This window comes from Epinephelus fuscoguttatus, linkage group LG5 (assembly GCF_011397635.1).
Source record: "Epinephelus fuscoguttatus linkage group LG5, E.fuscoguttatus.final_Chr_v1".
NCBI classification, from domain to species: domain Eukaryota; kingdom Metazoa; phylum Chordata; class Actinopteri; order Perciformes; family Serranidae; genus Epinephelus; species Epinephelus fuscoguttatus.
Genome location: NC_064756.1, coordinates 46,335,587 through 46,350,749, shown reverse-complemented (window position 1 = coordinate 46,350,749; position 15,163 = coordinate 46,335,587). Strand labels below are relative to the sequence as shown.

The 15,163-nt window shown below is 40.2% G+C and overlaps 1 protein-coding gene across 2 annotated transcripts in view; it reads right to left on the bottom strand.

Moving 5' to 3' along the window:
* Positions 1–15,163, bottom strand: part of nlk2 (nemo-like kinase, type 2) — a 209,145-nt gene that overhangs the window by 7,570 nt on the left and 186,412 nt on the right. The window contains exon 10 of one of the 2 annotated variants that reach the window (XM_049576773.1): positions 12,020–12,098. The exons of the other annotated variant lie outside the window; for it this stretch is intronic. Within the exon in view, the coding sequence (XP_049432730.1) occupies positions 12,020–12,098 (79 nt within the window). The remainder of the gene's footprint in view (positions 1–12,019; positions 12,099–15,163) is intronic. 2 annotated transcript variants of the gene reach the window in all.

Here is a 15,163-nt window from a genome sequence, read left to right as displayed (position 1 = left end):
ATATTACAATATTTTAGGGTATTTTTGCGATAACGATGTTCTTGACGATATGACAAATAGTAAAAAAACTGTAAAAAAAACAAACAAAAAAAGTATTACTTAGGAAAACAGAATTGCAACAAAACACGTGATACAGTTTTATGTCAACCAAACAGTTTGCCTTCAAGTGTTCAGTAAAAACTAAAAAAAAAATCTCTTATTTCTTAAATTTGTAAACAACAACAATAACTCAGAGTTAAATTTAGATTCTGTGTACAATATAAATAGTTCAACAACATAAAATCTACCATGGATTACACATTCAAACAGTTCCCAAATATAAAAAATGTACCCTGGTATCTATATATAAATCAACAGGTGATTTCCTTCTCTTTTAGCAAAATCCTAAATGATTGAATTGATTTTTTTTCCCCCATCTGGACATTTATGCTCTGCCATTTCTCCTTTAATCATCACGCTGTAACCTGTAACAGGCTGTTGTGCTACCATAACTATTGCACATTCACATATTTATGGTTTATTGTTGAGCCATGAGCAGCATGTAGGTTTACATTACCAAAAGTTTACTTATTTGATTACACCGACTTACATGTGCGCATGGCGAGAGAGGAGAGGGAGAGACGCTGTGCTGCTGCTGGTGGAGACGCTGTTCCCTGTGGCTGTTCATAAAACATTCAGGACGGCACAGTATACATTACACTACTGAAGCTGCTCCTCTTTTTTCTTACCTCAGTATGACGTCAATATGCCAACAAGCCAAAATATCGTAGTATCATGATATGAATGTTTCACGATATCAAAAAATATACCAGTATTATCGTGAATGAGATGATATGGCACACCCCTATTCGACACAGGTACAAATTTGAATGAAGAAGTTTATTGAAACACCTACAAACAACAGCATTTGAGACTTCAGAGGACTACTGAGTGAGAAGCCTTCAGTTTCACTAGCAAAGACAACATCTGCTGATTGGCTTCTCTGTTGTACTGTCACAAATCCTTCCTAACCTCTTACTTATTCATTCATTCATTCATTCATTCTATTTGCTTTTAAGTGATATTAAGTCTCTTGACATTTCCTTTTTTAAGATAATTTTTTGAGCGTTTTAGACTTTATTTGATGGGACAGTGGGGGGATAGGAGGGATGGCATGCGGCAGGGGGCCGCAGGTCGGAAAAGAACCTGTAGCCACTGCAGCAAGGACTCAGCCTATGTACATGGGGCACCTGCTGAAGTGACTGAGACACAATATAGTTACTAGCTACCCTGTTAAAATGTAATGAGTAACTTACTTAGTGTCAATGCAAGTTACATTTTGATTACTTTACTTCTTTTTTTTTAATGATTATTTTTATTGAATGAGTGAGGGTATGCATCCAATACATTCCATGTTTCAGTGTTAACTTATCATCACTTATCATAAGAAATCAAGTTAGCAACTATACAGTCACTTGCAATCATCATTACAGATAACACTTCATCCCTACTCATATACATACATACTCATATACATAATTATCGGACACTCACACACACCCACACAGCCACAGACATACAGACACACAGACACATAGACACACAAGGGCAACGAACAGGAAAGAACTGACACCAGACACAGGGTTCCCTTGATTCATGCAGGCTGGATGTGGTGATCCTGCAGCCTCCCTCAATCTACAGAGCTTCATAAACTGAGCTCCATATTTTGTTAAATTGTTTCTCTCTGTTACTGTCCTCCGACATTGTCCTCTGAAAGCTCAAATAATATTTCATTAATGCTTCCCATTTTTGAAGTGTAGGTGCTTCTAATGATGAAAAAAGAATCTGCCAGCCAGTTGAATACCTTACTTTCTCCACATTTTGGATGATACAAATCGTTGGTGAAAATACAGCTTTGGTGTTACAAGTTAAAGAAATCCATCTTTGAATATTATCCCAAGTCTTTCTAGTTTTCTCGTAATACCAGAAGGAATGGATGAGGGAGTCACTCTGGGTGCCACATTTTAAACATCTATCTGAGGAGCTACTATCGAACTTATGGATTTTGTCTCTACTATAGTGTATTCTTGTCATTAATTTGTACTGAATTAAGCATAAATTTTCATTAGTGGTGATTTTATATGTGAGTTGTAGGCATTCCTTCCATTTTTTATTTGCATCTACCATACCAAGGTCTTTATTCCATTTATTATATATATTTTGTAGCAGTTCTTCATTGTTCTCAGTTTTGATAAGAATGTTATGTACAGCACCTATTAATCGTCTTTTTTTTCTCTTTTATTTAGAATCTCCCCTATCTCAGTTGAGAGCTTATTCCCAAGATCAAAATGACATGTTATCCCATTTTTCAGTTGCAAGTGCTTGAAAAATTCAGGGTCTTTTAGTTTATATTTATTCTTTAGTTCAGGAAATTAAAGTACTGGGTCATGATTCATAATATCCAACAGTTTATGAATTCTGCAGGTTATCCACGTCTCCCATTGTAGTTTTTTATTTTGAATAGTTATTGATGGATTGTTCCAGATTTGTATTTGTTTGGGGATTTCTATTTCTTGATTAAGTATTTTTGTCACCCTTTTCCAAGCATTTAATGTACTATTAATGATGACATTTGCTATTTTAGTTTTATGTTTGGAGAAAAGTGCTAAGAGTAAACTCTTAGGCTGTAACTGATCATTTTCAATATCTATCCATGGTTCTTCATTTCGATTATTGATTATACAGTCAATGTAAAACATTTGAGCTGCACTATGATAAAATTCGAAGTTCGGAAGATTCAGACCTCCCTCTTCTCGAGGATAATACAGTAGTTTTCTCTTTATTCTTGGAGCTGAATCTGAGGAGTGATTTTTTTTTTTTTTAAAGCACTAAGGATTTTGGTGGGGTAATGGGTATTGTTTTAAATATATATAGGTATTCTGGCAGCCACATCATTTTAAAAAGGTTTATTCTTCCTATTAAATTAATCTTCATATCAGACCACTTTTGAATGTCTTGCTTAAAATCTTTAATTAACGGGAGAAAATTGTCTTTATATAACTGTGATTTTTCTGCACTGATATAGCACCCAAGGTATTTAATATTCTTTGTTTGCACTTTAAATTGTTTTACATTTTCCAAGTTATTTATACTTTTGTCTAATATCAATAATTCCGTTTTTCCTACATTCATTTTATAGCCTGATAATTTTGAAAACTCTGTAATAATGTCCATTACATATGGGATGGAGGTGTTTATATCATTTAAATACAGTAATAAATCATCAGGAAATAGACTACGTTTATATTGCTTCTTACCAATAGTGATACCACTTATATTTTCTGTCTGATTTTTTGTGCTAAAGATTCGATAGCAAGTGCAAACAAGGAGGGTGATAAAGGGCATCCTTGAGCTGTGCCTCCACTTAAGGGAAAGGGTTCTGAGAGAATTCCATTTGTGAATACTTGTGCCTTTGCTGACTTGTATAATGTTTTTATCAAATCATCATTTTAGTGGAAAGTCGAAGACTTCTAATACTTCATACAGATAGGACCATTCAATTCGGTCAAAGGCTTTCTCCACATCCACTGCCATTAATGTTAAATCTTTCTTGTGCTTTTTTGCATATTGTATTAAAGATAAGCATGCTCTGGTATTGGTTTTTAGGTCTCTGTTTTGTATGAATCCAGTTTGACTGTGATGAACAATTTTTGGTAAGATTTTTATTAAGCTATTATTTAAGGCTTTAGTAATCTTTTTTTTTTTATCTCAGTTGATTAAAGTAATTTAGAACATGGCACTCTTAAATACTTGATTCTGATTGGTAAATCAACAAAATTCTGCGGTGTTTATTTCTTGATGTATCACTGCTGCTCTGCTGCTCCGTTGCTGGGGACGCCATAGCAACGGCCTTAGACTGAGGAGCATCAAAATCAGTTAACGTTAGTCCACACAGGCCAAATAGGATCGGAGTGGAAACAGAAACATCCAATTGACCCTTCGCTAAGTCCCGCCCCCACACGCAGACTGGCCAATCATAACGTAGCATTAGGCCGGCTCAGACCAGGGTCCGACAACAACACAGCTGTGCTCTATTGTGTGCTTAGTGAAAAAAAGGCCGACCCTGCTGTACAGGAACCAGTGAAGGGAAGCAGGGAAACTTTGCTCATATTCAACCAGCTGTGTGTCAACGCATTGTGCACAGATGAACGCTGTTTGATTTCTTCCGCAGCCCTCCGACAGTCCAGCTGCCAGTCTGGGTGCTGGAAGCAGCACGGGGGTGAAGCTAAACACTGTTCATTTGCACACACTGTGTTACCTTGATTTCGTTGCTGTGTCAGTCTGACTTCCTGAATATATCCTTCAAATGCATATTGTAGAAATTTGAGAGTATTTCTCCAGGGAGTGCAGTTAGCGACAGTGGGAGCACCATGCCAGTCTAGCGCCGAAACTGAAAGTTTGTCAGACTTAGCAACAGTAACTAAGGGGGCGGGCCTTAGTAAGTATCATTAGGCTGCCCTTGCCATGGATACAGAGTACGCGTTTCTTTTTGTGAATTTTGAATCAATAAAACGTGCTTTAATCATTAGTTTGTGTCACATCACTGAATGTTTTAGTAGTAAGCCATGTTCTAAGCGGGATAATGTATAGTGAGCCGGTGACAGTTGAAAAATAACTCCCGACAGGGGAATGGAACCCTGACACGCACGGTTTTTTTAACGCGTTATTTTTCAACAGTCACCGTCTCACTATACATTATCTCTTACAGGTCTAAAATCAGAAGGCCTATCGCCTTCCCTACCTGGCTTTGGGATCACGGAGATAGTGGTAAGGTACATTGTTTGTGGACGAGTTTAAAAAGAGGATTTATGTTTGTCCAAAAGTAAAACTAGAGGGAGGCCATCCATTCCTGGAGCTTTTTTTAAGAGAGAATTGTTAATAGCTGATTTAATTTCTATACAAGTGAAGTCCTTGTTGAGTTCCTCCTTTTGCTCCACTAATAAGCTCTTCAAGTTAAGTGATTTAAGGAAGGGGAGAGGGTCCTGATCTTTTCATTTCCATAAAACAGGAAAAATTCTTCATTAATGATCTGATTATTTGTGTAAACTGAATCTAATATTTTATTTTTTTAAATCTATAGGTTGTCTCTTTAGAACTTTTTTGACGAATGATGTTAACTGTTTACCTGATTTATTTGCAGAGATGTAATTAAGTTTGTTAGAGTTATGTCTAAAGTCATTAGCTTTCTTAAGTAATAGGCTGTCCAGCTTCAATTTAAGTTCTTGAAATTCAACTAACATTCTATTATTGACTTGCCTCTTGTGTTTTTTCTCTGAATTATTTATATGCTCCTTCAAAGTATTTATTTCCTTATCTAAATCTGCTGTCTTTTTTGTGGCAAACCCTAACATTATTCCTCTAACGTTTGCTTTAAATGCATCCCAAATTATACCCATTTCTGGCCTGTCCTGGGTGTCCACCCCATTAACACTGGTTTGAATAAATAAATCAATATGCATTTTAATGTACGTCAAAAATTCTGTATCCATTAAGTATTTTATGTTCATTCTCTATGTCCTGTAGGTCAATACATATTGTTTTGGTGACATAGTGCATGTAACGATGGCATGATCCGATATTATAATGTCGTTAATTTTACTCGATAATACCCTGTCCAGGCCTGTCTTAGATATAAATAAGTAGTCTATTCGACAATAACTATTTTTGGAGTGTGAAAAATACGTATAATCTATTGTATTAGGATGTAAGGTTCTCCATATACTGTATCCTGTAATATGCTGACAGCAAGAAATTTCAGGAGTTTTTTGGTAAATTAATTTTCCTATTTTTGTTTGAACTATCATAAAAACTGAATATGTTGTTCAGGTCTCCCCCAAATATGATCACTCTTGTTGGAGAGCTGTCTAATATGCTTTGAATTTTACTTAAAAATTACATATCTGAGATTGGAGGTTCATAGATATTAGTAAGAGTGTAAAGTTCTCCAAACATTTCACACTTAATTATTAGGAATCGACCATAGATATCTGCATGTAAGGAAACCAATTTAAATGGTATCCTCTTATTAATTAATATGCCCACGCCTCTGCTCCTAGAAGTAAATGCCGCTTCAAAGGCTTCCTCCACCCATTGCCTCCTGAGGTATTCTATTTGCCCTGCTTTGAAGTGAAGTTCCTGAAGGAATACAATATCGGAGGATCGTTTCCCTAAGTGATATAAAACTTTATGTTTTTTTGTGCCTTCCTGTAATCCATTCACATTCCAGGAAGCAACTTGGAAAGTGATTGGAAGTGTTTGTACTGGATTTGTAATCATATTCTATATCGAGTCAAGAGTGACTGCTTACTGAATGAGGAGCTGCAAAAATCACCAGAGACAAGGAAACCCAACATGAACTCAATATCAATAGATGTGTCTTCTAGAGACATGCTTTGCTAGAGCTATAAACCCCTACTCTATCTTGACGTGCAAGATTATAATCTAAGGAATAAACAAAAACTTGTACATAAGTCTTAAAGGGGTAATCAAGGTAGCCAACCAGATAAAGAAAATAAACCAAAGAAGCAAAATAAATAACAAAAACACAGTCCCTCTTAGAGTCCTGCTCACTTTAAATATGAAAAGGAGGAATCTAAAGCCCTATTCACACGGGATTAGTATTACCTGGGGACGTCTGGTAATTTGTAAATTACCCCCCCACATCTGTAGTTTCTTGCGGTGCATTCGCATGGGATAAGCAAAGTCTGTATTTTACTCGAATTTACTGACATTACGGCCCGGATATGATGACAGTATTGCCAGTACAACATAATTTGTGCTTTCCAAAACCCTTATACATCACTGTTAAAAGCTTATGTTGTAACAATGCTATTGTTATGGTCTCGTTAGGTTTAGGCACAAAAAACACTTGGTTAGGTTTATGGAAAGCTTATGGTTTGTGTTAAAATGACTTTTAACGTGGTATGTGTTAGTCGTCATGGCAACAGTAAATAAAATGTCAAAGCAGCAACGGGACTTTGGAACAGTGGGCAGTTGCTGTCGGGATAACGGGCCGTCAGGGCGTTTGTATTAAGCCTGCTGAAAGATAGAAAAATGTTCCTTACCGCATGCTGCTACGCATGTCATCCATCTCAGTATCTTCCGAAATTTCACTCTTCTGATGGATCTGAGCTTGCTGTTTCTGCGAATGGGTCTCCATACCATGTACTGAAATGATGAGACTCCTGCATTTGCACCTAAAATGCTGTCAAAACTGTCATTCATAATTTCCACCGCAGCCTCCATAATTCAACCGGGAAAAGAGGTAGAAAAAAGGCGCGCAATAAAAACAACAAGAACCCCCCAATCACTGAAATGCAGATTCGCACGGGACTAGTATTATCACGAGACATCTGTGTTTGGCGAAATATTGTAGGTAATTTGCAGTGGAATCTTTACTTTACAAATTACAGACATGCCGCATTCGCACGGGATTAAGATCACAGACATCCTCCGCAATTATTACAAATTACCAGAGGTCCCCAAGTAATACTAATCATGTGCGAATAGGGCTTAAGTCTCTGCTGTTCTTTATTGACATTAAGAGATTTAAATTCAAACAAACATAATTCAACCTTTAACAGAAACAAGACAAAGAGGTTAAGTGACCAGCAAACTAATTACTTAAAAATATTTTTTTATATAGGTAATACCCTATATAAAAAAATATACACCAGTGCTTAAATCGCTGCACTGGCTTCCTGTGTGTCAAAGGATAGACTTTAAAATCTTGTTACTTGTCTATAAAGCACTAAATGGTCTCGGGCCTAAATACATCTCTGATTTACTTGTACGTTATGAAGCATCCAGACCCCTCAGATCATCTGGAACAGGTTTACTCAGTGTTCCCAGGATCAAAACCAAACAAGGTGAAGCAGCCTTTAGTTTCTATGCTCCCCGCCTGTGGAACAAACTTCCAGAATATCTGAGGTCGGCTGAAACTGTCAGCTCATTTAAATCAGGGCTTAAAACACTGCTATTTACTGCAGCTTACCAGTGAACTAGATATGTAACTTATTGTTAGGATAATCTGTAGCTATTGTTTTTATATTTGTCTGCTGTTGCTTTTGCTTTATGTTTGCTTTTTAAATGCATTTTCTGCACTGTTTTTCTTGCTTTTAGCTTTTGCTTTTAGCTTTTGCTTCTGCTTTTGATCTATTGTTCCTTTAATGTTTTATCTTAACATATTTCCGTTGTAAAGCACATTGAATTGCCTTGTGTATGAATGGTGCTATATAAATAAAATTGCCTTGCCTTGCCTTGCCTAAAGCCATTAATCTATTTAATACAACAGTTAGTTCCGGCCCTGCAATCTGATTGGTCGAGAAACAGTAAAACCGTGATGATATTGGAGTACAACATCACGGTTATTTCACTGTGTATGTATCACTCTGCCTCACAGCTGACTGCAATCAACAATCAAATCAAAACTGACGGTTAGTGTCAGTTAGGTCAGCAGTTGCAGGTTAATTAATTCATCCACTGTCAAACAGCCAAAAATATGGATTTATTTCCTAAAATAAGTTTTGAATTGAACTATGAATGGTCATCAGAGGAAGATGAGGGAGAGGAGAACCTGAATCCATCTGGGCACACATCCAGGTTTGTCAGTGTTTCATCAGCGGAGCTCAATGACTTGGAGAAAAGCAACATACTGTCAGATCAGAAGGCAGAGTCAGCTGTGCCTGTGAAGCGACAGTCCACCATGCAGTCACCAGAGACTTATTTCACCGGCTGCACAATTAATGGAAACGTGCAGATAAATGTGTATAAAGAGTAAGTGCGTGGCGCACCATGTCTGCGTTACATAGCAACGGTGACAGCGGAGTCCTGAGGGAACTATTTTGGTTGGCAGAAGACAAATAAAATGCTTAAATTATCTATTTTGTCCTCGTTCTTCATTTCTTAATCAGCCTTGCTTATTTAACTGTTGAACTGTTGTATAAAAGCAATATCACACTCGAGCTCGCGGCCTCGTGCCTACGACCAAATCACAGCCGTGACGATATCACAGTACAACATCACTCCCTCTCGTGTGATATTGCTTAAATAGCAAATCAAGTAGGCTAGGCTCCCTTTCATGTTTCCATACTTCTTTCCCTAAACCACAAAAGAAAAAGGGGAAAAAGGAAAAGGTAATTATGCTGTTAGAAAAAAGAGAAGAAAAAAATATATATATACAGGGATAACTAGTGAGAAGAAAGGTTTCTAAGTAGCATCCTACCAACTAAAGGGCTGAGAGAGAGAGAGACAGAGAGAGAGAGAGAGAGAGAGAGACAGAGAGAGAAGCCTCCCCACCTTCCCGTCTCATCCCATCAAGCCTCTCAGACATCTCCCAACCAAAAAATGAAAATTCAGCCATTATCTACTCACCCATATGCCGAGGGAGGTTCAGGTGAAGTTTTAGAGTCCTCACATCCCTTGCGGAGATGGGGCTAGCAACAAAATTCCACCTAATGGAGGCTGGGCGCCCCAGATTAAAACGTCCAAAAAAATAAGTGAAACAACAGAATATCTCCATACTGCTCGTGCGTAGTGATCCTTAGTGTCCTGAAGCCCCAACATAAAAAGTTGTTTGGAAAAACATCATTTAAACTCTGTTTTCAGCCTCATTGTAGCCTGTAGCTGTAACTGCTTCTGTGTACACTGAGCTCACGTGTGCGTGTTTGCGTGCAAGACCAGCGAAAGCACGTGAACACACATGAAGGCTGTGCCAATGTCTAGCGGTCTCACACAAGCGCACACACTTGAGCTCGGTCTACATTGGATGTTTCAATCTGGGGCGCCCAGCCTCCATTAGGTGGAGTTTTGTGGCTAGCCCCATCTCTGCAAGGGATGTGAGGACTCTAAAACTTCACCTGAGCCTCCCTCTGCTTATGGGTTATCAGTCCACAATTCTTATCAGTTCATACCGACCCTTGTCTTGACTCAGTCTTTGAGATCCCTTTACGTAATCAGTCATTTAATGGATTGAGTATTTTCATTTCAACTCAACCTTGGCCTCTTCCAAGGATCTGATCTGCCGGGTGTCACATATAGGTCTTGATATTCAGCCGGTGTAGTTGTTGTCTAAATGGACGAAACTCGGTCCGCCTTGAGCGAAGCTGTGCAGACATATCTGCCACCACTGTGAGATTGCACCCATCTTGTTTCTCTCTGGTCATTTCCAAAATCTGCAGTTTCTTCTGAAAATGATGTAATCTTAATATAATAGCCCGAGGGTACTTTGCATTGTCTTTAGTTGGTCCAACGTGGTGCGCTCTCTCAAAATCCTCTTCCTTAAGAGTTATGCTCCATTTCTCCTCAAAGATTTTAACCAAGAAGGCAATCATTGGCACTCCCTTTTCTTGTCTCTCTGAAACATTCAGGAGTCTCAAATTGTTTTGATGGTGTCTGTTTTCCAACTGATCAGTAGCATGCTGAAGTTTCCTCTCCAGCTCAGAGACGCGACTTTCCTGGGAGTGTAACTTAACTCCTTTGTCATGCATTTCGCCCATCAAGCTCTCCACTTTTGTGTCGAGAGCATCCACTCTCTGAACTACGGAGTGTAGTTCAGAGAGTCTACGGTTTCTTGTAGAGCACATTCTTGGTCCGATTGAAGATCCAGAGCCAGAGGGCTCTGCCACAAAAAGCAAGAAGGGGAAAGCCCTTGCCAAAAAACACGTGGCGAAGTCCACTTACACTCCCCGGAAGAAGGGGAAATTGTCTTCCACTCAGGCGTTTGTTCGGGTCCATGACATTGGTCCGACAGCCCATTGGTCCGACATTCCATTAGTCCGAAGGTCCGCGGTGCTGAACGGCTCCAGTGGGCGTATTTCTGCCTTGATGGTGCGCCGCGACCGGCTCTGGGTCAGCTGGGAAAGGCTTGAGGTGAAGCAGGCTCACAATTTATGTGTTTGTCACTTTCTTTTTCATTTTAAGCCACACCATGATCTTTTCCTAACCCTAACCAAGTGGTTTTTGTGCCTAAACCTAACCAGACCTTAACCACAGGGCATCATGATGATTTTGTAACGGACTTCAGAACAATGGGTTTAATATGGTCGGAACAATGGGATGTCGGACCAATGGGCTGTCGGACCAATGGGCAGCTCCCGTTTGTTCAGCCGAATGATGAACTGTTGTCGGCTCTGTCTGATAATAAATCCTAAGCTTGAATAATCATCTTGTTGTGCTTGAATCCACCTCAGCAGGCTCCACTTCCGCTTTCCCTCCGCGTGGGGAACCCTCAACGTCATCGGCCGAGCCCCTGTCCTACGGGTGTGCCGTTCCTGTCCCCAGCTGGGGCTATTCCTGATGCTCTCAGGAACCAGATTATCGCAGGTATGCAGCTCAGTTCTTGATTTTCTTTTTTCTTTTTTTTTTATTGCCATGTTCACATTTTAATCTGATTGCTCTATGCTTGTTTGTTTTTATTAGGGCAGGACGTTAATCTGGTCAAGATTTTGATTTGTGCTTCTGACACATCAGATAAACGGATGGTGGACTGCGGCGACTTCTCTGTCTTTTTAAAGGATAATGACCCTGGACTGACAAAATCACTGACACTAGCCGAGCTCAATGTGGCTTTTGGTGTCTTTAGAGACACTATTTGTGAAGCCTTTCCTGAAGGCAGACAAGAGCTGGACACGTACCTTGCTATTATCTCTGATTTGGCTATGTCTTATGGAGGGACTCTTTTCTACGAGTACCACAAGAGGTTTTCATCTAAATCCGCTATCTACATCCAGAAATTTAATCAACGGATAGACTGGTTAGTTGTAGATCTAGCTTTAATAAGCAGACACTTCATCAAGCCTCATCATGCTCTATTTGCGGATCATTTAACCACGGCCCCACTCTATGTGCTAAGACTGCGTTTCAGGCCAATACTCCTCGGCTCCAAGCTACGGGTCCTGCCGCAAGTAAATCTCAGGTGCCTTATTTACCTGTTAAAAATACTCCTATATGTATCAATTTTAACGAAAATGTCTGTACTTACCGCAACTGTAAATATTTGCATATTTGCAGCTGGTGCGCAGACAGCCACCCGAGATCTGTGTGCCCAAGACGGGTGCGTCCTGCAAAATCAGAGAAATAAATTCTGCTCAAGCTCATCCCTCCACGCCTGTGAATGTCCCGGCTCTCTCCAAGGCTCTCAGAAATCTTCCTATCAGATCTTTTGTCAATTATATAATAACTGGACTTATTCAGGGGTTTTTAGCCAGCCTTTGTTGGCTTCCTAAGACATCTGTGTGTAAAAATCTGCAATCAGCGTTTAAGGAGCCTAAGGTTGTAGACGAGCTGCTTGAGAAGGAGATTAAGAAAGGGTTCATGATAGGTCCATTTTCCAAACCTCCTTTTAGTCCATTCAGGGTCAGCCCCATAGGTGTAGCTACTCGCAAATACTTGGGGAAAAAACGTCTTGAAACGTCATAGATTTGTCCATTCCACATAATGGTCCTTATTCCTCTTGCTCCATTTTCTCTGTTCTGTGCTACGGTTGACAACGTGATTCAAATGATTAGAGGATAACTTTGGTATTTTTCAACCTGGGCCCTATTTCCCCATGTGTATGTGTACGTATGATTCATAGGTACAACTCGTTCTAAAATTGGTTCAGTATTGAGGGAGGCGGATGCAGCCGGGAGCTGCGAAACGAGCTAAAACGGTAACGGGGGCAAATGCGTCCCGTATAAGTTTGCGCATTAAAAGTGTTTTCGCCACTGACCGGTTCAGATCGCCAGTGTTATCTCTGTAAATAGCATAGTAAACGTTTCCCTTACCTCTGGGCTGTGTGTGACGTCATCTCGCGAGTGCTTTGCTCTACTGCGTCTGTAGCTCTCTCTACTCATGGGGCAGCCGTTTTCTTGAGGAAGAGGTGTTTCGGGATTGGATGTCTTCTCTTCTTCGGCTGGCAGTAGTCATCTTGGGAGAAGTGAGCACTGCAGACCCGATGGTCTGCAAGGCGCAGTGTCTGGACAGGAGTGTTAGCATCCATTTGTAGCACAACTAGCCATAACTTCAGCATCTCGCCGTCCGACAAAGGCAGCCTATGAAAGCTGTACGGGGTGTTGTGCGACATCCTGTTCTTGCAATTCGGATAAGCACAAACACGAACCATTGTTTTCAATCAATGCAGTAAAACTCTCAGCTGTACTCCGGAACAACCAGCGCCACTCAGAGCGGCGCTCTGCATGGCTCCTCTGTTTTCTTCCGGCAATAAGCAAAGCTCTCGTGAGATGACGTCACAGCCCAGAGCAAGTGAAGAGTAAGGGAAACGTTTACTATGCTATTTACAGAGATTACACTGGCGATCTGAACCAGTCAGTGGCAAAAAAAGCACTTTTAATGCGCAAACTTATACGGGACGCATTTGCCCCCATTACCGTTGTAGCTTGTTTCGCGGCTCCCGGCTGCATCCACCTCCCTCAATACTGAACCAATTTTAGAACGAGTTGTACCTACCCGAATCATACGCACACATACACATGGGGAAATAGGGCCCAGGTTGAAAAATACCGAAATTATCCTTTAAATCTGCAGGGCAAGGTGCTTGGCTAGGGAAAGCTGGAATTACTAATGCTTTTAAAGTGATGCCGCTCCATCCCTCCCAATGGCATCTTTTTGGCGTCAAGTGGCGCTCCGAGTTTTATTTCACAGTTAAATTAACCTTCGGATGCTGAAACAGCCCTCGCATATGACACACTATCGGAGGCTTTATGCTGGATTTTGTATAATACCTATAAATTACCATTTGTCCTGCATCTCCTAGACGATTTCCTAGTGATCGATTTTCCATCTTCGCCCCCAGCTCGTTGCATATCAACTGTCAGAAATGTTTTTTCATCTCTCGGAGTGCCCCTATCCGAAGAAAAAGCTGTCGGTCCCAGTACGTGCATCAAGTTTTTAGATATCATGTTAGACAGTGTACTAATGCAAGCCTCTTGTGGGGCAGCAAATGGTCTCGGAAACAGATTGTAGTCTTATGCGATAATGAAGCTGCTGGTAACATGATTAACAAGGGGCGCTCCAAGATGGCCACAATTAATCGTTTTCTCAGACGCCTCACCTGGACATGCGTGACAGGTAATTTTTTAATGTGTGCTGTCTATATTCCTGGTCATGACAACAGTGTAGCTGATGCTCTCTCTCGTTTCAAATTTCAGAAATTCAAAACCCTGTCCAAACGCCAAGCCCAGTGGCCTGTCCTGCCCTCTGTTCTCTCAAGTCATTCTAGATTAGGATGCAAAGTCCCTCTGCCCTCTCTGCTAAATTCTGCTGCCAAATACATGAGGAAAGGTCTATCAAAGAACACATTAAAAACTTATGATTCTGCTTGGTGGTTTTTCTCTTCTTCCTGTGCTCGTTTTGCTTGCCCACCCTTGCCAGTCAATATTCCCTTCGTTTGCGCATTTATAGTCCACTCTTTTGAGTCCCGTAAGTTGCAGCCTCTCTCCATTAAAGCCATGACAGCCGGCATTCAATTTCATCTTCATTGTCAAGATCCTTCAGTCTGTAGCCTGTTAACGCATCCCAGCATTCGCCTGCTTCTCAACTGCCTCAAAAAAGAGCGACCTCCAGGCAATGATAAACGCTTACCTCTCACTATCTCCTTGGTGCACAGAATGATTTCAAAGTTAAGATCCAGGCTGTTCACTCCTAATGTTAACAAATGTTGGAAGCTGTTCTTTTAATGGTGCTTTATGGTTTCATGAGGTGTAGGGAGTTCACCATTCGGTCTCTTTCTTTCAACCCTCTGCGCGACCTCTGTTTTTCTGATTAGGGTCCTGGCCGCTAAGCTGCCTGGACACTATTGTAATCCTAGGTATTCTTCTTCTTCTTCTTCTTCTTCTTTCTTCTTCTTCTTCCAAGGAAATCATACTTCCCATGGGTGAAAACTCACCAAACCTTGCACAAAGGTCCAGTCTCATGCCATATTACCTCAGCTGTAAACTCAAGCCAATAGTCCTGATGGTGGCACTACAGCAAGTGTCTAAAGTTCAAAAATTTGAAAATTCATAACAAATCAACCATATGTGCTACAACTTCACAACTTTCATCAAACTGTAGCCCCAATACTGAAGAAACTTCTGTACACTTAAACCTATTAAAAATTATGAAGTTCATCACTCTGTTTTTTTCA